This window comes from Salvelinus fontinalis, chromosome 9 (genome assembly GCF_029448725.1).
Source record: "Salvelinus fontinalis isolate EN_2023a chromosome 9, ASM2944872v1, whole genome shotgun sequence".
In the NCBI taxonomy this organism is placed as follows: Eukaryota; Metazoa; Chordata; class Actinopteri; order Salmoniformes; family Salmonidae; genus Salvelinus; species Salvelinus fontinalis.
Window position 1 is genome coordinate 8,090,459 of NC_074673.1, and position 23,492 is coordinate 8,113,950.

General features: G+C 42.3%; 2 protein-coding genes and 1 long non-coding RNA gene across 9 annotated transcripts in view; 1 reads left to right on the top strand and 2 right to left on the bottom strand.

The window, feature by feature from the left end:
• The window catches only part of LOC129861991 (nuclear receptor subfamily 2 group C member 1-A-like), a 24,138-nt gene extending 20,917 nt beyond the window's left edge, over window positions 1-3,221 (bottom strand). Inside the window, exons 1-3 of one of the 7 annotated variants that reach the window (XM_055933255.1) lie at window positions 2,847-3,221; window positions 1,402-1,527; window positions 26-262 (exon numbers count right to left, since the gene is read on the bottom strand). In XM_055933255.1, coding sequence (XP_055789230.1) covers window positions 26-262; window positions 1,402-1,470 — 306 coding nt within the window. In that variant the 5' untranslated portion in view covers window positions 1,471-1,527; window positions 2,847-3,221. The other 6 variants (XM_055933249.1, XM_055933254.1, XM_055933251.1 and 3 more) reach the window with 6 other exon arrangements.
• LOC129861992 (uncharacterized) lies at window positions 2,191-7,469 on the top strand. Its single transcript, XR_008760695.1, has 2 exons — window positions 2,191-2,381; window positions 6,700-7,469. It is a non-coding gene; the product is annotated as an uncharacterized LOC129861992 (long non-coding RNA).
• Window positions 7,470-9,302: 1,833 nt separating this feature from the next.
• Window positions 9,303-23,492, bottom strand: part of LOC129861993 (FYVE, RhoGEF and PH domain-containing protein 6-like) — a 29,095-nt gene continuing 14,905 nt past the window's right edge. The window contains exons 11-20 of the mRNA XM_055933256.1: window positions 22,419-22,487; window positions 19,387-19,470; window positions 19,113-19,192; window positions 16,228-16,330; window positions 15,799-15,945; window positions 15,358-15,463; window positions 14,651-14,742; window positions 14,302-14,430; window positions 13,712-13,869; window positions 9,303-12,760 (exon numbers count right to left, since the gene is read on the bottom strand). Of these exons, the coding sequence (XP_055789231.1) occupies window positions 12,724-12,760; window positions 13,712-13,869; window positions 14,302-14,430; window positions 14,651-14,742; window positions 15,358-15,463; window positions 15,799-15,945; window positions 16,228-16,330; window positions 19,113-19,192; window positions 19,387-19,470; window positions 22,419-22,487 (1,005 nt within the window). The 3' untranslated portion in view covers window positions 9,303-12,723. The remainder of the gene's footprint in view (window positions 12,761-13,711; window positions 13,870-14,301; window positions 14,431-14,650; window positions 14,743-15,357; window positions 15,464-15,798; window positions 15,946-16,227; window positions 16,331-19,112; window positions 19,193-19,386; window positions 19,471-22,418; window positions 22,488-23,492) is intronic.

Below are 23,492 nucleotides of genomic sequence, written 5' to 3' on the forward strand. Positions count from 1 at the left end.
TGGTGGTGCAGGTCAAGGCTTCTACCTGGATCTGCTGGCCAGACAGGTCAGGTGAGGCAAACAGCAGCTGGTTGACCCCTGAACCGTCTGGGGCCGCCAGGATCATCTTTCCCGGGGACGAGGCCTCTTGCTTGGCTAGGATTACCTTGCCTGGCGTAGAGTAGTCTGCATTAGCCAGGATAAACTGCTGCTTGCCACCAGAACCCTGCTCCAACGCCGTCACGATCTGGATCTTCTGGCCCGTCGCCTGGTCCGTCACGATCTGGAGGGGAAGGGGAGGAGAAGAGTCAAGTCAAATGAGAATGACAGAAACCAACAAGTAATATTGGGTCTGAAGCTAATATGCTCCGTTTTTTATTATTATTTGTTTTATTCTGAACATAACCACTATATTTTGGGTCCGTCCCACTGTTCTGACGAGCAAAATAAAGTTCTGAACCAGTTTGAAACCAAAATCAATTACTTCCCCAATCAGTGCGGATAAAGCAGCTAAGCTAGTTTACATGCGTGATGGACAGACAAATATAACCTATGGCGCAAGATGCGACTGACATTTTGTGGCTGGGGAAAGAGCGAGAGAGGGTTGAGGAGGCTTGAAACACTGGGCATCTTGTTATCTTGTGGGTGAAGAGTGGCACCAGAATTAAAAACAAGTTTGACCTTTTGTAGTAAATAAATCCAACGTGAAACGTGATAACTTGGGCTACAGTATCCTTAATTAGCATTGACAAAGTTAATCCATTCTTCTGTAGCAAAATTTTCTCCCCATCTTATGAATCACGTTAGTAATGTCAGTACAGTTCCCTATGCTTCGGATGGGGGAGGGGCAGGCAGCCTAAACACACACACCGGCAAAGATTTTCAGCTTGCAGATAGATACTGTAATACATTTGAGTGACAAAGTGGGGTCTTTGCATAGGTGCTTTGTTGCGTTTTTACGTGGTACTAGAAAAATGCCTGGAACGTAAAATAACGTTATTAACCAGTTCCCATTATTTTAAAATGACGGTTCTTTTCCAGAACAGTATGGATCACTTTTGTTCCAGGTTCTGTTTCTGTTCCTTGAAAATGTGCATTATTTTTCTGTTTTCGGATCTGTTCCCTAAACCGGTTCCAATCCCCGGTTAGGATACTGTCTGAAGCTAATACGCTCCATTAAGGGTTGTTGAATGCTGATGATAAACAGTATTCTGTTTATAGTGTCCCGTACCTTTACAATGGAATCCAACCCTGAAGCTAATAGTTCTGCTACTTGCTAACCTTAAAGTCATACGAAGCTACTCGCCATGCATATGTTGACTCATAAAAGCCTTGACCTAGGGAGAAGAGATGACCTGAGACATGGATGTCACGCCATTGGAGTCTACAGCCATGTCTCAGGGTCCCGGTCCATTATATTACCTGGATACGATGTCCCATCATGCCACCGTCAGCTGACACCAGCTGAATCCTCTGAGTGTGTCCGTCCATGACGCCGATTCTGTTTCCTTCTGCTGCTCACATCAAAGCCCCATAAGGCACATCAAACTGCAGTAGAGGGAAGGAATGTTTCACACAGTTAGTAGTTACTCAAGGGTATGCATTCATAATCAAAAATAAATATGTTGTGATCAGAGCACGGTTCCAGTAGAGTCAAGGTTGAGAAAATCTGCATTGAAAGCTTTTTGTTGTGCATTGCATAAGGAAGACAACATCAGGAAACAGTATGTATATGCATACAATGAGTGGGACTCATACAGTGATCCTTACGTGTGTTTGAACATCTGCCAGTTCTAGCAACATTTGGACATCTCACTGTACTTGTGCACGTGACATTGGAACATGTTTTGAGGTGCCCATGTCCTAACTTCAGCTAGCTATCTAGCTAACTTAGCTAGAAAGAGTCAAATACAGGAAGCTACCTAGGAAGTTCATGGCTTCTTATGTGAGCAAACATGGTTGAGTTAAAGTAAATGTTGCGCAGCTAGTTAACCTTTGGGGGATGCAGGGTTATATGAGCAACTATTGACAGGTTAGCTGGCTAACGTTAGTTAACTGTGGCGCACACCGTGAAATGCAATGTCGCACGGCCTAGCGTGCTAAGCTAACGTTAGCTAGCTTCTGCTTTTTTGGCCTTCTACGCCAAGTTGATAAATATCACACAAAATGTAGCTCGTTATACATAAATAGCCATGGGTGTAAACACAACAAATAAGCTCTGGTCTAGTAGTTATTTAAAATCGATGCGGAAGATAAAGGTATTTCTTTTCCTGTGGGTGAAAGGTCAACATTGAAGGGTTAAAGAACGCTAGGGTTCAAGGCCCATAGGAGAACGCAGCGAACGGCGGGACTATCGCGTTTGGCAACAAGGCTCAGATCGCACACATTTGCAACGATTAAAGGTTATTGTTAGTCTGTTACAATTCAACATTTAGCTAGCTGGTTGTGTTCATACTTACAAACATTAGTTCTGGAAATCAGGACGCTTTATTTGCGCTAGTTTGAAGATCGCTAACGTTACTTAGCATCTGCGCACAGGATTCACACAGAACACTCGCTACCCAGCAAACACGTTTTAGCCAATACCTGGCACACGAATAGCGACTTGTTTGATTTAAGGTCAGATTTAATTACGTTTAGTGTCAAAGCACCGACTATCCGTGTGGTTTTGATATAATATCCTTACTTGCCGGTTTTGGTGCACTGTCTTGGTCCGGAACCGTTAGCTAAGGCTGCTAGCTACGTTAGCTAATGGCAGTTTAGGCTGCTGGCTTGGCAAATGTATTCTTCCTCCTTGTGTTACATGGCGGAGCTGACCAACGTGTCGTTTGATATGAGCTTTTGCGCGCACAATCCAGTTGTCTTACCTGTTATTGTGCGGTGCTCGTATTGTGTGTCGATGTTTAATAAATTAATGCTATTTTTTCTGTCTGCTGCTGCTTCAGGGAGGGTCAGAGTTCGTGACCTTTTTTCTCAAAACACGTTGTGTTGCTCACGCGCAGTAGCTTGGACACGGGCATGGCTAGACGGAAGGTCCCTGCTATCCAATAATGTGTATACACCATGGATGACTGACAGGGGGCGCTGTAATTGAAGCCATCTTGGTACTCCTCAATTGTAAAATATTTTGGAAGCTATAGAAAATGCATTTATTGACGTCTACATTCGTTTTGACGCATTAATTTTGTATTACAAACCCCTTTAGCCATGGATGTCGATTAAGTCAGCCCCCGCACATCTCTGATTCAGAGGGGTTGGGTTAAATGCGGAAGACACATTTCAGTTGTACAACTGACTCGGTATCCCCCTTTCCGTTTCCTTTAATGCATTGTTCTAAATTGTGTCATGTAAGCTAAACAAACAAGAACAAGTAACATTTTGCTTAAATATATATTTTTTTATACTGATGTTATTTTCCCAACTACAACTAAGGTATGAACGCCAAATGTGCTTTTTTTAAATATAAAATAATGGTTAAAATGCTGTGTAAAAGGCTTACTGTCACGAAATTTGGCATGAATGACCAGTTCCCTAAGGACATTGCAGAACGGCGTAAAGTTCTGTATCCAATTTAAGGAAAATAGAAAGGGAAACGCGTAGCTCGCGTTAATAAACTGTATTGATAACCAGTTGTTCAGAGACAGACTACTCCATGGCTATTTTAAAAATTACAACGTTTTCAGGAGGCGGCAAATAAGGAAACACACAATACTAGTCTGGTTATGGATTGTAATTATAAACTCAGCAAGAAAATAAACGTCCTCACTGTCAACTGCGTTTATTTTCAGCAAACTTAACATGTGTAAATAATTGTATAAACATAAGATTCAACAAAAAAATATATAAACTGAACAAGTCTCACAGACATGTGACTAACAGAAATGGAATAATGTGTCCCTGAACAAAGGGGGGTCAGAATCAAAAGTAACAGCCAGTATCTGGTGTGGCCACCAGCTGCATTAAGTACTGCAGTGCATCTCCTCATGGACTGCACCAGATTTGCCAGTTCTTTCTGTGAGATGTTACCCCACTCTTCCACCAAGGCACCTGCAAGTTCCCAGACATTTCTGGGGGGAATGGCCCTAGCCCTCCGATCCAACAGGTCCCAGACGTGCTCAATGGGATTGAGATACGGGCTCTTCGCTGGCCATGGCAGAACACTGACATTCCTGTCTTGCAGGAAATCACGCACAGAATGAGCAGTATGGCTGGTGGCATTGTCATGCTGGAGGGTCATGTCAGGATGAGCCTGCAGGAAGGGTACCATATGAGGGAGGAAGATGTCTTCCCTGTAATGCACAGCGTTGAGATTGCCTGCAATGGCACGCTCAGTCCGATGATGCTGTGACACACTGCCCCAGACCATGACGGACCCTCCACCTCAATCCCGCTCCAGAGTACAGGCCTCGGTGTAACGCTCATTCCTTCGATGATAAACGCATATCTGACCATCACCCCTGGTGAGACAAAACTGTGACTTGTCCGTGAAGAGCACCTTTTGCCAGTCCTGTCTGGTCCAGCAACAGTGGGTTTGTGCCTATAGGCGACATTGTTGCCGGTGATGTCTGGTGAGGACCTGCCTTACAACAGGCCTACAAGCCCTCAGTCCAGCCTCTCTCAGCCTATTGTGGACAGTCTGAGCACTGATGGAGGGATTGTGCGTTCCTGGTGTAACTTGGGCAGTTGTTGCCATCCTGTACCTGTCCCGCAGGTGTGATGTTCGGATGTACCGATCCTGTGCAGGTGTTACACGTGGTCTGCCACTGCGAAAATGATCAGCTGTCCGTCCTGTCTCCCTGTAGCGCTGTCTTAGGCATCTCACAGTATGGACATTGCAATTTATTGCCCTGGCCAAATCTGCAGTCCTCATACCTCCTTGCAGCATGCCTAAGGCATGTTCACGCAGATGAGCAGAGACCCTGGGCATCTTTCTTGTGGTGTTTTTCAGAGTCAGTAGACAGGCCTCTTTAGTGTCCTAAGTTTTCATACCTGTGACCTTACCTGCCTACCATCGGCAAGCTGTTAGTCTAAACAACCGTTCCACATGTGCATGTTCATTAATTGTTTATGGTTCATTGAACAAGCACGGGAAAAAGTGTTTAAACCCTTTACAATGAAGATCTGTGAAGTTATTTGGATTTTTACGAACTATCTTTGAAAGACAGGGTCCTGAAAAAGGGACTTTTTTTGCTGGGTTTATTTATGTTTATTTTTTCTAAATTTGCAAACATCTCAAAAAATATATTTTCGCTTTATTTATTAAACATTTAATTGACTAGGCAAATCAGTTAAGAACAAATTCTTATATACAATGACGGCCTAGCCAATTGTGCGCTGCCCTATGGTACTCCCAATCACGGCATTATGGGGTAATGTGTATAGATTGATGACTTTTTACATTACAGCCTTATTCTAAAATGTGGAAAAGGGGAAGGGGTCTGAATATGGTCCCGTGTGGCTCAGTTAGTAGAGCATGGCGCTTGCAACGCCAGGGTTGTGGGTTCAATTCCCACGGGGGGACCAGGATGAATATGTATGAACTTTCCAATTTGTAAGTCGCTCTGGATAAGAGCGTCTGCTAACTGACTTAAATGTAATGTAAATGTAATACTTTCCGAATGCACTGTATATACAGTACCAGTCAAAAGTTTGGACACCTGCTCATTCCAGTTTTTTTTTTTTGTGTGTGTGTGTGACTATTTTCTACATTATAGAATAATAGTGAAGACATCAAAACTATGAAATAACACATGGAATCATGTAGTAACCAAAAAAGAGTTAAACAAATCAAAATATATTTTAGATTCTTCAAAGTAGCCACCCTTTGCCTGGATGATAGCTTTGCACACTCTTGGCATTCTTCTCAACCAGTTTCATGAGGTAGTCACCTGGAATGCATTTCAATTTACAGGTGTTCCTTTATTAAAAGTTAATTTGTGGAATTTCTTTCCTTAAGGCTTTTGAGCCAATCAGTTGTGTTGTAAAAGGTAGGGGTGGTACACAGAAGATAGCCCTATTTGGTAAAAGAAGTACATATTATGGCAAGAACAGCTCAAATAAGCAAAGAGTCCATCCTTACCTTAAGACATTAAGGTCAGTGAATACAGAACATTTAAAGAATTTTGAAAATGTCTTCAAGTGCAGTCGCAAAAACCATCATGCGCGATGATGAAACTGTCTCTCATGAGGAATACCACAGGAAAGGAAGACCCAGTGTTACCTTTGCTGCATTGGGAACTTATCCAATTAGAGGTACCAGTCTCAGAAATTGCAGCCCAAATAAATGTTTCAGAGTTCAAGTAACAGACACATCTCAACATCAACTGTTCAGAGGAGACTGCGTGAATTATGCCTTCGTGGTTGAATTGCTGCAAAGAAACCACTACTAAAGGACACCAATAAGAAGAGACTTGCTTGTGCCAAGAAACACGAGCAATGGACATTAGACGGGTGGAGTCCAAATTTTTGATTTTTGGTTCCAACCGCTGTGTCTTTGTGCGACACAGAGTAGATGAACGGATGATCTCTGCATGTGTCGTTCCCACCGTGAAGCACGGAGGCGGAGGTGTGATGGTGACACTGTCAGTGATTTATTTAATTCAAGGCACACTTAACCAGCATGGCTACCACAGCATTCTGCAGCGATACGCCATCCCATCTGGTTCGCACTTATCTATCATCTATCACTTATCTAACAAACTATCATTTGTTTTTCAACAGGACAATCACCCAACACACTTCCAGGCTGTGTAAGAGCAATTTGACCACGGAGAGTGATGGAGTGCTGCATCAGATGACCTGGCCTCCACAATCACACAATTGAAAAGGTTTGGGATGAGTTGGACTGCAGAGTGAAGGAAAAGCAGCCAACAAGTGCTCAGCATACGTGGGAACTTCTTCAAGACTATTGCAAAAGCATTCATTATGAAGCTGGTTGAGAGAATGTGAAGAGTGTGCATAGCTGTCATCAAGGTTAAGAGCATCTACTTTGAAGAATCAAAAATATATTTTGATTTCTTTAACACTTTTTTGGTTACTACATGATTCCATGTGTGTAATTTCATAGTTTGTTTTGATGTCTTCACTATTATTCTACAATGTAGAAAATAATAAATATAAAGAAACCCTTGAATGTGTAGGTGTGTCCAAATTTGACTGGTACTGTACATATACACTACCGTTCAAAAGTTTGGGGTCACTTAGAAATGTCCTTGTTTATTTTTAAAAAGCACATTTGTCCATTGGAATAACATAACATTTATCAGAAACAGTGTAGACATTGTTAATGTTGTAAATGACTATTGTAGTTGGAAACGGCAGATTTTTTATGGAATATCTACATATGCATACAGAAGCCCATTATCAGCAACCATCACTCCTGTGTTCCATTGGCACGTTGTGTTAGCTAGAAACCCCTTTTGCAATTGTTATCACAGCTGAAAACTTTTGTTCTGATTAAAAAAGCAATAAAATTGGCCTTCTTTAAACTAGTTGAGTATCTGGAGCATCAGCATTTGTGGGTTCGATTACACGCTCAAAACGACCAGAAACAAAGACCTTTCTTCTGAAACTCGTCAGTCTATTCTTGTTCTGAGAATTGAAGGCTATTCCATGCAAGAAATTGCCAAGAAACTGAAGATCCTGTACAATGCTGTGTACTACTCCCTTCACATAAAAGCACAAACTAAGCAAGAGGATAAGTACATTAGATTGTCTAGTTTGAGAAACAGGCGCCTCACAAGTCCTCAACTGGCAGCTTCATTAAATAGTACTTGCAAAACACCAGTCTCAACGTCAACAATCCCTGATGTCTCTGGAGCGAGACTGCGTTTTGTAAACTTTACCTTTTGCACACGCACTTCACAGAGTAGGCATTCCTAATGGAAAGATGCAAATAAAGCAAGTGACGAATCACAAATCTAGAGCCATCGTTATCCTGCACATGTAATGTGTTTCCTTGTGTCTATCGTCAGAAAAAACACCAATCAACTGGCCTCACTGGCTGGACTGTCCTTTCCTTAAAAACACAAGGCAAGAGATTTACGAAGAAAGATCACAGATGTTACACTGGTGCTGAGACCAGTCTTATTGTCTTCGCTGGACAGCTGTTACACTATCACGAATCATTGGCTTAGAAGGAATCCTTGGGATGTCCCTACCCCATGGTCATGGCTAGAAGGGATCCAGCTGTTGCCAAATTCACATCAGATTTGACTTTTCGTCCAGTGGAGGCCGCTCAGAGGAGGACCATCCTAAGTGAATTTCATAAAAAATGTAAATAGTGAAACATAAAAAAAAAAAACATTCATAAAACTATACTAAATATATTCATGTCAGCAAATAATTGATTACAACACTGTTTTGCAATGCTCTACAGTAGCCTCAACAGCACTCTCTGGGGTAGCACCATGGTGTAGCTGGAAGACAGCTTGTTTCCGTCCTCTGGGTATATTGACTTCAATACAAAACCTAGGAGGCTCGTGGTTCTCACTAGAGGTCTTCATGGATCCACCTGTCTCCGAAAACCCGAGATTCGATCCGGGACCCGAGGGAGTCCAGATCCAGAATTCTAAATGCGTGTCACGGGTCTGGGTCGGATCTGATAGGATTGTCTTGGGTATGTGAAATTTTAACTGGCCCGTACAGACCAAAATGCAACTGCTGAGGTAGAGAGAGACATTTTATAATTTATGCTGCTGCTTTTCACAAGAGTGAAGCCTGTGGATCCAGCCTGTTGTTGGCCAATAGCTTGTTGTTGGCCAATCATAAGTCATCAAAGCGGCATTAGGCTGCAGTCATAGAGCCTCTGTGTGTGGCAAAAGTTAGGAGATCTAATCAATGGAAGATGGAATTAAATTGACGTAATTAAAAGTTGAAGGAGAAGGATAGGCTACAACGACCAAGAGCCAACAGGCAGGCTGCTACTTAACATGCTGAATGGAGTTGTGATTTGTAACTGTAGGATGACAAAGCACATGCCCTGCAGCCTCAGTTAGCCTAGCTAGCTTCTCCCGGTTTGATGCAGTCCAACAGGTACTACATAATCATATTTGATGATGAATAAAATAACCTAGCTATGGCAGCTATTAGTCTACTATAGCACGAGTCAGCTTTGTCGGTTGCTCTCTCGTCTCTCCCTCCCTCCTCCCTGTGTCACTCGCTCACAGTACAACCTCCCCCTTCTCTCGCGCTTTATCAGCTCCGGTTAATAAAGTAGCTTTAAAAAATAAAATACTTTTCTGCTGCTTCCCTCACTCTGATCGGGTCTGGATCTGACCAGATCGATACGGAACGGGTCTAGCTGTCCTCAGGTCCGTTCAGAAGGGGTCTGGTTGTGCTCGGGTCCATTTAGAACGGGTCTCTATTTTTAAAAATGGATATATCCACGACGGGTCCAGTTGGGAAAGCCCCAAGTCTATTTAGGAACGGGTCCCAAAAGTTGGACCCGTTCCTAGGTAAAGACCTATAGTTCTTCTCATCCCCTTCCATAGACTTACACAGTAATTATGATGACTTCCAAAGGACATCCTCCAACCTATCAGAGCTCTTGCAGTATGAACTGACATGTTGTTCACCCAATCAAAGGATCAGATAATTAATCTAGTACTGAAAGCATAAGCTACAGCTAGCTAGCACTGCAGTGCATAAAATGTGTTGAGTAGTTGAGATGCAAGAGAGAGAGAGAGAGCTAGCTATATTTTGTTGTATTTTTTTCCCACTTTCACTTACTTAGCTAGTGAATGCAGCTAGCTAGTTTAGCCTACTCAAACAGAGAGGGATTCTATGTTAGCTAGCTGGCTAAGGCTATCCAACACAGGAACTCTTCCAAGTCAAGGTAAGCTTTTAGTTGTATTAATTTATTGCCACCGGGCCCTCCGGTGTAAGTGCTAAACTGCTTGCTGTACACTGTGCTGCATGATTGTAGCGTGTTTACTAACGCATTAGTTTTAGTAGCTATGTTGACAATGACGTTAGCTAATTATGGTGACAACGATGTAGGCTGTGTGTAGCGGTTAGCAGTTATGGTATGAAGTTTTAGCTTGGAAAAGTTTTTTCGCCTGGTCACAGACAGCTGTTGTGTTGTGCACTGAAGTACACAAGCGAAGGAAAAAGGTGAGAGGAGGAGAACTGTTCAAAGTAAAGGGCAATCATAGAGATTATTCAGAACTTGATACTAATCACTTAGACCACCAAACTACAGTATCCTTCACCCAATTTGAGATCTCTGAGATTTTCTTTAAACCAATCAAATAGCCTAGTTTGCACCGTCAGAAAAAACAAGACGGGAATTCTGTCCCAGGCCCACAATTCTGTCCCGTTAGCCTACTGTTGATGGCATAAGAGATGAGACAGCGAAAATACGACAAGTGTTTATTAAAATAGGCACATAGTGCAGAAAAGGGTAATCAGACCAGTAAATATAAAATATATGTAAACTTGATTTATTTAAAATTCTATTTAAAATCAGTATCCATGATAGCAAAATGTTAGAGTTTAATAACTAGGATCGAGTGCTCTAGTGCCTAATAAAGGAATATTGAAAGGTAAACTGTTAGGATTTGATTTATTCATTCCACAGAACAAGTGCAAAGGCCCATGTGTTCATGAGTGAATTCCCCACCCCACACACACAAATGCATCAATGTTTTTCAGGTGCCCGTAAACAAACAGACGTGTCTGTACTACTGTATTGTACTACTGTATTAGCTGTATTGGTGTGAATTATGCTCTCGTTGTGTTTTCCCCTGATGACATAACTGCAATGGCATGATGAAAAGAGGTCTTATGTATCAACAACATTCCATAGAACAAGTCCTGTGATAAAACCACACATTTATTTGACTGTTCTGCATAATGCATTAAAATAAGATATTCAAATCAACCTTAACGGCAAATACTAAAAATGCAGATGTCACCAACAATGACATGTCTGAAACAAAACTCTACAGCTCTTATGTACAAGAGATGAGGGCTGACGGCATTTGAATTGGTAAAATAAGGCCAAATATGGTCTTCCACCATGTATAGTGACTTTAGCACCTGGGTTGATCCACGAAATAAGTGGCTTTTGCGTCTCTGACATTTTAAGTAGAAATTGTGCCCAAATATTGCATTTTAAAAGCCTGTTATATAAATTTTGGGCTCCCGAGTGGCCCAGCGGTCTAAGGCACTGCATCTCAGTGCTAGAGGCGTCACTACAGACCTTGGTTCGATTCCAAGCTGTATCACAACCAGAAGTGATTGGGAGTCCCATAGGGCGGCACACAATTGGCCCAGCATCGTCCTGGTTAGGGTTTGTCCAGGGTCGGCCGTCATTGTAAATAAGAATTTGTTCTTAACTGACTTGCTTAGTTAAATTAAAATAAAAAATTGAAGTGCCCTTTAATATATAGCACATGGATAATTTAATAAAAACATATTTTTCATATAAATAAAGACTTGCTAAAGTGCCAAAATGCAGAAATTTGTCATCCCTCCGTGGACCATCTATGACATCTATGAAGATTTTAACACACTTTAATCCCAACATTTATCCAAGATTTCACCATCATTGTAAAGCTCTAGTTATTTTGTTACTTTGACAAAGTAATTTCTGTAAATGTATTTATTTAATGTGATTAGTGATTCATTTACGTCTGTCCCTCATTTTGTCAACCCTGTTATGTGAGCTGAACTCTCATTTTAATATGGTGAAACTATTCCTTAAAATAAAATGTTCTGCTAAATAAATATATAATATTCAAACCAGTGTATAAGCAGGTAAGCTGGTTCTACTCATTTTGGCCATTTTCTGGGCTTTTTAAGTGGAAAAGTGAGTGGGTCGAACATAACATGTCAACCCTGTTACACATTGATGGGTTGACATACAGGCTAGAAATGTTTTAACAATAAAATAAAACAAAAATCTGAAGTTTACTTTCAATTGCTCATCCATGTGACACACAACAAACTTCTATTCCTCCTGTCACAAGGGGATTTATGGCTGTTTAAAGATGAAAATCGCCAACCCGCTTACAGCCGACCCTGTCACAGCCGACCCTGTCACAGCCGACCTTGTCACAGCCGACCCTGTCACAGCCGACCCTGTCACAGCCGACCCACTTACAGCCGACCCACTTACAGCCGACCCACTTACAGCCGACCCTGTCACAGCCGACCCTGTCACAGCCGACCCTGTCACAGCCAACCCTGTCACAGCCAACCCTGTCACAGCCAACCCTGTCACAGCCAACCCTGTCACAGCCAACCCTGTCACAGCCAACCCTGTCACAGCCAACCCTGTTACTTTATTTTGCACTTATACTATAGTATATTTTTATTCAACCTCTTGAGATGGAAAATATATATATTTTCTGAAGTTGAACATGTGCTCTTCATGTTCATGTTCAAATGAGGTGAAATCAAACGTTTTGTTTCACCACGTTACACTGCTCAAAAAGGCACCTAATTGATGCAACGACCCACCTGTGTTCTATGACCCATAATCCCACCCAAAAATCTGCATCATGTCAACAGTAAAAATTTGCATTTCATTTTTGCTTAGAAATCCTTCATTGGGGATATAGGTATGCTTGCATCAGAAATTAATGCCTCCACTGTGCTCTTATTGGTTTTCAGTAGAGACATATTAATTGTATTACAATACAATTACAAAATTCACATCATCAAGCAGTGACACGGCCACACCTTCATAACGTCACTGCTTAGGTACAGTGCATCGACTGCAGGCACAGAGAATGATGGTTAGAGCACCATGGCTTCCTTGAACGCATCTATCCATCTGTCAAAGACAAATAACACAGTTAGTAGGCTATCACGTATGTGTATCACAGTTGAGAGTATGGTATCAGCATGCTTCAGTTCTTAAAAGACCTTCGCTTGAAAAACAAGGGGGGGGGGGCGCAATAGTACTGTTTGTCCATTTTGAGATGTCGTAGCCAGTTACACTTCCTCAAAATAATCTGAATTAATCGAAGATAACTTAATAAATCTGTCATTAATTGACATTTTTGCGCAATTTTACATCTAACTAAAGTGTTTGGTGCAGTATTTTTCAATTAAAAAATATGCAGGAAAACGACTCGTCTCTTGTTCAATGACAAATACATTATTGAAGAATCTCTACTGTTCACCAATCACCGACAAAGGTGCGTAGACTTCAGCTTCGTACTTCGGTTTGCCTCCAGAAAAAAAATGGTGTGCCCGAACAGCCAAAAAACACCTCACCAAAGTCCAAAACGAACAAAAACGTCACAATATGTCATCATATTATATGCACAAACTGTTTCGGCTGGGAAGCATGTGTACATCTTTAAGCGGGAACAAATATGTATCCTATAGAGAAGCTGCAATATTATGTTCAGGTAAACTTTCCCCTGTAACTATTCCTCAGGTCGTTGCTGTAAACGAGAAAGTGTTCTCAGTCAACTTACTTGGTAAAATAAGGGGTAAATAAATAACTCTTAGAGGTAAAGTGAAGTACTGCCGCTTATAGCTCATCTCCCCAGCCCTTAAATCAATGACCTTGTTGCATCCCCCCCTTCCCTCTTCAAAAGGACCACAATGGAAATAAGCTTTTAAGTTTTGTGTTATCCTTGATGATTTTCTTAAATTGTATTTGGAGGCGTCACCGGCTGGAGCCGCCCTTATGTATGTATTTTTTTTTTAAATGGTCTAATATATTCAATGAATCAGCATCATATGATTGGCATTCAAGCCTTCTGTACTCTACCTTTGGGCAGTTTGGCTGTCGTCTGCCTTGAAAATGTAATGCAGCGTGTTTTTGTGATAGAGCTTGAACTGCTGCTTCTGAACTGCCGGTCCTGCCCCCTCTTCCTCCTCTTTCAACATGAAGCCCAGCAATGGCTGGCTCTCTAACGCTGCCACGTCCTATGACAGACAGGAGAGAGAGAGAGCGAGACAGGAGAGAGAGAGAGAGAGAGAGAGAGCGAGACAGGAGAGAGAAGTTGGATTTTGGTGAATTAAATTACTCAAACACTTATCTTTTTCATAAAAAAATAATTTAAAAAACTATAGCAGAACAGAACTGAAATAATGTCTCAAAATATAGAATAGCAGAGGCATGAGTGTTATGTGAGTAACAGGTGTAGAAAACATTTAGAAGGTCTTTGACAACATCTTGATCAGATGTAGATTGTTAGGTAGATTGTTAGGTTAGATTACTTGTTGGTTATTACTGCATTGTCGGAACTAGAAGCACAAGCATTTCGCTACACTCGCATTAACATCTGCTAACCATGTGTATGTGACAAATAAAATTTGATTTGATGTATTTACAATACAGTCTACGGCAGCACCTACCTCACTGGCAGCGTACGTATACAGGACTTTGTTCTTGATGACGAACCAAAGCCTCTTCCCCTGCTTCTTATTGACCTTTGACCTCTGCAGGTAACCACTCATAGACGAGTTGTCTGTGTTTGCTGTCACCTGAAAACAGTAAAGATCATTGGATAACGTCACTGACTAATCATCAGTAACATATCGGTCGTGTTCAAATGGGCACCGAATGGATGTAAACAGTCTGAACCGGGGAGATATCTGAATCTGAAATGCTAATTGTCCATTATGAAAGGTTTTACTATGGTGTCACTGTTCCCTAATGAATACGAACGACTCTGATTGAACTTTAGACCGGTAGACTAGTCACCTCCTTGAGGGCAGCAGGGATCTTCTTCGTTTTCCTGGTGAAAGCAAAGGAGGATTTTCCAGGGGAGAGCATTGCAGACAGGGCCTTTTCACCTGGAAAAAAGGGGAACGGACAAAAGAAACATCCTTAATGACTGGACCCAAAATGTATATAGACAAGTCCCTTTTCTGATTAAAACGGCACATAGGATCTTTTTCCATCAAGAATGTTATTACATATTAAAAGCCAATCCATCAGTTATTGACATCACGTCATTGTTGGAGATACTTTCGGAGGTACTTGTGGTAATCTGTAAAAAAAAATGGCTTCTGAATCTGCTGTTCTGTTTGGTTTATCACCTGCAGGTCTTGTGTCCAAATACATTGCTGATGCAGCAAATGACACGTTTATTGTCATAGTATGCTGTGGTGTAGCCCTGACAACTAACAGATGATCATGGTGACCCAAAGTGAACAAAGAAGCAAATCACTGTGTCATACTGGCCAGTGGTTGCCTCATCTCGTATGGCATGAACACAAAAAAGATAGAGGCTAGGGCACTGGGCCCTCTACTGTGTACCAGTGTGTTACATGGAGGCAGGCCTTACGCCTCTGCTGGCTATGATCACACACTACGGCCAGCTGGTTATTTAATACACACACCACACACACACACACACACACACACACACACACACACACACACACACACACACACACACATCTTACTTCTCTGCTGCTGTAGTACAATAAAGCACTGATCACACACTCTGGCCAGCTGGTTCTTCAGATACTCCAGACAGTGTTTGTTGGAGGAGCAGGACTGGCACACCACCTATAGATGGTATACAAACATGAATTACTATACCACGGCATTGTTGAATACTCGTTTCTGATTGGCTTGAAGGGCATTCTAGAGTGTGCGATATTTGCAATGACATTATATCTACTGCATACACAGAAACATAAACCAAAAAAGTTGGAAGGTTCAAACATAAACCAAATGGTACAGCCTTTCTTAATGACTGTGTGTGAAATTCTTAAACCCACTGAGGCATACTGTATGTTCTGTGGTCCCAGTGGAAGACGCCCCTCATCCATAGCGATACAGTATAATAATGTTTTAATTAAAATGTTCTTAATAATACTCTATGTAATTGTACCCCTCACCTTTCCACAGGCTCGGCAGTGGTGTCGTCTCCAGGTGAGGGTGAACTCACAGGTACAGACCATACACATGGTGGCCCTTGGGTCTGGGATCCAGATAGGGGCCTTAGAACCCAAAGAGGCCCCACTGTCACTGTCCTCAGACCCAGTCTGCACATAGAATAGAATAGTATAGAACAGAATAGACTTTATTGTAGAATATAATAGTATAGAACAGAATAGACTTTATTGTAGAATAGAATAGTATAGAACAGAATAGACTTTATTGTCCAATTTGTGAGAAATAGAACTCTGTCTACTCCCCATCTCAACCCCTCTGTAATACCTTATTCAAAGCCTGCAGGTATAATGCACTATGACGCAGTTATAATGCATCGTAACGCTTGTCATGTACGATCCCCTTATAATGTGCTATAATTATGTCATCACTACCTCCTCCAGAGTCTTGCTGGAGATGAAGGAAATCTTCTTCCTGGTGTAGTCATTGATCGCTGTGGAGATGGCCTCCAGCCAATCATCTCTCTCAACCGCAGAACTACAGTAGAAGAAGACAGGACGTGTCAGACTACTGCTGAACTAGACATGAAATTATTGTTTAATTCAAGGTTAAATAGATGGGTAACACTTTACTAGGCCAGCAGGTTTAATGTATTATTATGCAGTTACAATTATTTAAAATAATTGTTGTAATTAGGGCTGTGGTGGTCACGAAATTTCGTCAGCCAGTGATTGTCAAGCAAATAACTGTCGGTCTCACGGTAATTTACCCTTAATTAACATAAACACATTTAGCAACTCCTGGCTTCCACACAAGGATTGTAGGCTAATAAATCCATGTAATATAGCCTACACCTTCACAATAAATTCATTATGATGATTTGAAATAAAGTCGCTTGAAAGGCATGAGCTCTGCTTAGTTTTTTTGCGCAGGCTGTACACACGCCAATAGTCTATCATTCACAATTTGACAAGTACTTAATAATGCCTCGAATTTCATCCCCTTTGTTGCGGTAACGCACCATAAACAAATCAATGCCTTTTGCGGCCCGGAGTGCTGTGTTGTGCCCTTCTCCCTGTGTGTGCGGCGCAATCTGAAGCGTCTCTCACTCTCACCGCTCTCCGTCACGTGATCGGGTCTTTCTTATAGGCTACAAATTAAGACGGACACATCCGGGACACAACCGTGCGCGTCCTTATCCAATTACGAGTTGCATATTGAAGATATTTTTTCGTCAGCCAACAAGATGAGTAGGCCTAACAAACAGCAAAAGTACTAGCCTATGTCAATATACTATTCCCCATAGTACAACCTATTCCTATTGACCTATTCTATTCTGTGCGAGAAATAAATATTCCAAACATAGTCTGTGACAGTTGTGGGATGCGATAGATCCCAAATGAATACAAACCTGTTTTATGCAATGTGGCCGACTCAACAGATTAGAACGTTTAGAATAACATGTTGATAAACTATTAGGCTATTTCTTCACATTATAAAAGGGCAGCAATGCGCACATGGTAGTAGGCTATAAATTTAGCGGGGAAAACACCATTATCAAAAGTGACCGGAAATGCAATTATCAATCAATCAATCAATTTTATTTTATATAGCCCTTCGTACATCAGATAATATCTCGAAGTGCTGTACAGAAACCCAGCCTAAAACCCCAAACAGCTAGAATGCAGGTGTAGAAGCACGGTGGCTAGGAAAAACTCCCTAGAAAGGCCAAAACCTAGGAAGAAACCTAGAGAGGAACCCAATTATGCACGTAATGCTTTTATTATAAAAGGTGCATTTTTTATGGTGAAAATGATCTTCCCTAAACTTGAAACTAACGCTGCTTATAAATACCAGTTAGGCTCTACACCCCTTGTAAAGCGGATTAATGTGCTTCATTTTAAGAAGATATTTGGCCACTTTAGTTGTGATACAAACCTTATTAAAATAGGCCTATGGGCTATGCTACCTGAGGTGTGATACAAACCTTATTCAAATAGGCCTATGGGCTATGCTACCTGAGGTGTGATACAAACCTTATTCAAATAGGCCTATGGGCTATGCTACCTGAGGTGTGATACAAACCTTATTCAAATAGGCCTATGGGCTATGCTACCTGAGGTGTGATACAAACCTTATTCAAATAGGCCTATGGGCTATGCTACCTGAGGTGTGATACAAACCTTATTCAAATAGGCCTATGGGCTAGGCTACCTGAGGTGTGATACAAACCTTATTCAAATAGGCCTATGGGCTATGCTACCTGAGGTGTGATACAAACCTTATTCAAACAGCCCATAGGCCTAGGCTACCTGAGGTGTGATACAAACCTTATTCAAATAGGCAGACTATTCTTAATTTAATCTCGTCTTAAAATATACAAAATAATATATGTGTGACATTTGTTTTGAATTAGAATTGACCGTTATCATGCACCTGTATTGAAACAGGGGCAGCAGGGAAAAATACATGTCATCTATGCACTTAAATAACGAATGGAGGACGTGGTTTATTTTCATGCCAGCCAGGTAGGCTATACTCCTGTTGTAAATATAAGCATGGTGGTAAATATTAGGAAAGCTGAGAAATAAATGTAGTAGGCCTAGCCTATAGAAAGCTGATGGGATCCTACTCCTTTTAAGGCCATCACTCTGTTCTCGCACAATTGCATAGCCTATAGAAATGTTGCGCAACATGAGCTCTCATGGGCTCTCATTGAAGTGCTTGATTAGATTTTCTAAAACATTTGCATTGATGTCATTGTGATTAGGAGGACAATAGAGTGCCGAGTATCAGGCAGTTAAGCAAGTTTGGTAGGCTACTAATGACCAGCATCAGAGCTTAGAGACTAAAGGGTCATGTGCCCTAGTCATAAGAATGTATGAACCCTGTTATAATGTCTTATAATAATCTCATACCGATCCTGACTAAATGCCGCCAGCCATGTTCAATAATCCCTTTTATAAGAGATTATATAGCTTCATACATGCTTATAATCAGTATTATAACCTGGGTGGCTCGAGCCCTGAATGCTGATTGGCTGACAGCCATGGTATATCAGATCGTATACCACGAGTATGACAAAACATTTATTTTTACTGCTCTAACTAAGTTGGTAACCAGTTTATAATAGCAATTAGGCACCTCGGGGGTTTGTGGTAAATGGCCAATATATCACAGCTAAGGGGTGTATCCAGGCACTCCGCGTTGCATCGTGCTTAAGAACAGCCCTTAGCCGTGGTATAAACCACACTCCCTCAGGCCTTATTGCTTAACTATGAAGCATTACCACTTGCTCTATATTGTGACCGGTTCTCACCTGCCAGAGAGTATGAAGGAGCGTTCCACACTCTCAATGGTCAGCTCATTCTGAAAGGCCTCTTGGCTGGGCTTGCTGACCTGCAATTACATACATGTTTAACATAACAACTATTACAAGTTCTCTTTCCAGAGAAATAACATCGTTTTGTGGTGGAACATTAAAACTATAATCTCATCTGAAATTGATCCATACTGCTTTATGTGGCTCTGGCCAGAATTAGTGCACTATATAGGGAATAGGGTGCAATTTCAGACAGTTTATGAGCTCTCACCTTCATCCCAGTCAGAGACAGCATGTTGTTGAGTTTGAACTGGCCAGATTGAACAGGTGTGGTGTACAGCAATGTGTCGTTGAACTGGTTGAAAAAACAAACAAAAAAACATGTATTCACTGGAATTGCTCATCGAGACAGCAACACGCGAGAGTAAGTTTCAAGATTTATTAGTCGTCTGTTCAGGATACACATGGTATACGGCATCCAGCAAAATGCTTACTTGCAGGTTCCTTCGCAACAATGCAACAACAATAAGAAGTAATATCCCTCTAGTGGTGCGGGGGCTGTGCTTTGGCAAAGTGGGTGGGGTTATATCCTTCCTGTTTGGCCCTGTCCGGGGGTATCATCGGATGGGGCCACAGTGTCTCCTGTCCCCTCCTGTCTCAGCCTCCAGTATTTATGCTGCAGTAGTTTGTGTCGGGGGGCTAGAGCCAGTTGGTTATATCTGGAGTACTTCTCCTGTCTTATCCAGTGTCCTGTGTGAATTTAAGTATGCTCTCTCTAATTCTCTCCTTCTCTCTTTCTTTCTCTCTCTCGCAGGACCTGAGTCCTAGGACCATACGTCAGGACTACTGGGCATGATGACTCCTTGCTGTCCCCAGTCCACCTGGCCTTGCTGCTGTTCCAGTTTCAACTGTTCTGCCTGCAGTTATGGAACCCCTACCTGTCCCAGACCTGCTGTTTTCAACTCTTAATGATCGGCTATGAAAAGCCAACTGACATTTATTCCTGATTATTATTTGACCATGCTTGTCATTTATGAACATTTTGAACATCTTGGCCATGTTCTGTTATAATCTCCACCCGGCACAGCCAGAAGAGGACTGGCCACCCCTCATAGCCTGGTTCCTCTCTAGGTTTCTTCCTAGGTTTTGGCCTTTCTAGGGAGTTTTTCCTAGCCACCGTGCTTCTACACCTGCATTGCTTGCTGTTTTGGGGTTTTAAGCTGGGTTTCTGTACAGCACTTCGAGATATTAGCTGATGTACGAAGGGCTATATAAAATAAACTTGATTGATTGATTGATTAATAAAATATAAGAATGTAAATTAAATGGCTCAGTAGAAAATATATATTTTTGCATAATTATAATACAGGAAAGCACAGTTTATAGTCCAATATTTACACATCCTTTGGGGAAGGGGGATTGGGGGGGGCTAGTGTTTAAATTGTGCAGTATTTAGCAATAATAGTCTGGAAGCAGCAGTTGTGATGTGTGTGTGTAGCATGAATTTCACTGAGTGTACATAAACACTTTCCATGACATACAGTGCCTTCGGAAAGTATTCAGACCCCTTTCACATTTCGTTACAGCCTTATTTTCCTCATCAATACATTTTTGCTAATTTATTCAAATAAAAAAACTGAAATATTACATTTGCATAAGTATTCAGACCCTTTACTCAGTACTTTGTTGAAGCACTTTTGGCAGCGATTACAGCCTCAAGTCTTCTTGGGTATGACGCTACAAGCTTGACACACCTGCATTTGGGGAGTTTCTCCCATTCTTCTCTGCAGATCCTCTCAAGCTCTGTCAGGTTGGATGGGGAGCGTTGCTGCACAGCTATTTTCAGGTCTCTCCAGAGATGTTCTATCGGGTTCAAGTCCGGGCTCTGGCTGAGCCACACAAGGACATTCAGAGACTTGTCCTGAAGCCTCTCCTCTGTTGTCTTGGCTGTGTGCTTAAGGTAGTTGTCCTGTTGGAAAGCGAACCGTCGCCCCAGTGTGAGGTCCTGAGCACTCTGGAGCAGGCTTTCATCAAGGATCTCTCTGTATTTGGCTCCTTTCAGCTTTGCCTCAATTCTGACTAGTCTCCCAGTCCCTGCTGCTGAAAACATCCCCACAGCATGATGCTGCCACCACCATGCTTCACCGTAGGGATGGTGCCAGGTTTCCTCCAGACGTGACACTTGGCATTCAGGTCAAAGAGTTCAACCTTGGTTTCATCAGACCAGAGAATCTTTAGGTGCCTTTTGGCAAACTCCAAGCGGGCTTCGCACACATTTCTAAAAACCTGTTTTCGCTTTGTCATTATGGGGTATTGTGTGTAGATTGATGAAAAAAATCAATGTAATCCATTTTAGTATAAGGCTGTAATGTAACAAAATGTGGAAAAAGTCAAGGGGTCTGAATACTTTCCAAAGGCACTGTAGACTGACCAGGTGAATCCAGGTGAAAGCTATGATCCCTTATTGATGTCACTTGTAAAACCGACTTCAAATCAGTATAGATGGGGAGGAAACGAGTTAACGAAGGATTTTTAAGCCTTGAGACATGGATTGTGTATGTGTGCCATTCAAAGAGGGAACGGGCAAGATAAAAGTGAAGTGCCTTTGAATGGGGTATGGTAGTAGATGCCAGGCGCACCGGTTTGAGATAAGAACTGCAAAAATGCTGGCTTTTTCACACAACAGTTTCCTGTGTGTATCAAGAATGGTCCACCACCCGAAGGACATCCAGCCAACTTGACACAACTTGGGAAGCATTGAAGTCAACATGGGCCAGCATCCCTGTGGAACGCTTTCAGACACCTTGTAGAGTCCATGCCCCGAAGAATTGAGGCTGTTCTGAGGGAAAAAGGGGAGGTGTTCCTAATGTTTGGTATACTCAGTGTGTGTGTGTGGTGTAGTGTAGTGTGTATATGTGTGTGTGTGTGTTAGTGAGTGCATGTGTGCTAAGGTGTGGAGAGTCAGAGCAGGTGGTCAGTGCAGTTCAAGTGTTCAGTAGTCTGATGGCTTGTAGATAGAAACGGTCTCTGAGCCTGTTGCTATCAGACCTATGAGGGGCGAAGAGAATCTTTTCTTCCCACACTGCTGACGACTATTTTAGTCCTCTCATACAGCAGGCTTTTTGTGAGGGGGAAAAAAATGTTTTCAAGGACCCGTACTTCACACGACTATAATCTCATGCTCCGATACATGTGGTGGGAGAAAGGAAGGAGACACCGCTGGGTAGTGTTCAGTAGGGACGAATCAGAAGGCACTATCAGAACGAGTCAAATTAAGAAAGGCTCATTTTGTTTCCTACTCACCAGGAAGAACATCCTGGGCTGCATGACCTTCCTGGAGAGCTTCATCAGTACACCCTCTTTCAGGAACACCTGGAACACACCACACATCAGAACACCCTCTTTCAGGAACACACCACACATCAGACACTCTCTTTCAGGAACACCTGGAACACACCACACATCAGACACCCTCTTTCAGGAACACCTGGAACACACCACACATCAGACAGCCTCTTTCAGGAACATCTGGAACACACCACACATCAGACACCCTCTTTCAGGAACATCTGGAACACACCACACATCAGACACCCTCTTCCAGGAACACCTGGAACACACCACACATCAGACACCCTCTTTCAGGAACACACCACACATCAGACACCCTCTTTCAGGAACACCTGGAACACACCACACATCAGACACCCTCTTTCAGGAACACCTGGAACACACCGCACATCAGACACCCTCTTTCAGGAACACACCACACATCAGACACCCTCTTTCAGGAACACCTGGAACACACCACACATCAGACACCCTCTTTCAGGAACACCTGGAACACACCACACATCAGACACCCTCTTTCAGGAACACACCACACATCAGACACCCTCTTTCAGGAACACACCACACATCAGACACCCTCTTTCAGGAACACCTGGAACACACCGCACATCAGACACCCTCTTTCAGGAACACACCACACATCAGACACCCTCTTTCAGGAACACCTGGAACACACCACACATCAGACACCCTCTTTCAGGAACACCTGGAACACACCACACATCGGACACCCTCTTTCAGGAACACCTGGAACACACCGCACATCAGACACTCTCTTTCAGGAACACCTGGAACACACCACACATCAGACACCCTCTTTCAGGAACACCTGGAACACACCACACATCAGACACCCTCTTTCAGGAACACACCGCACATCAGACACCAGGGATTTAACTCTTTCATGAACACCTGGAACACACCACACATCAGACACCAGGGATTTAACTCTTTCAGTTACACACCACACATCAGACACCAGGGATTTAACTCTTTCAGTTACACACCACACATGAGACACCAGTG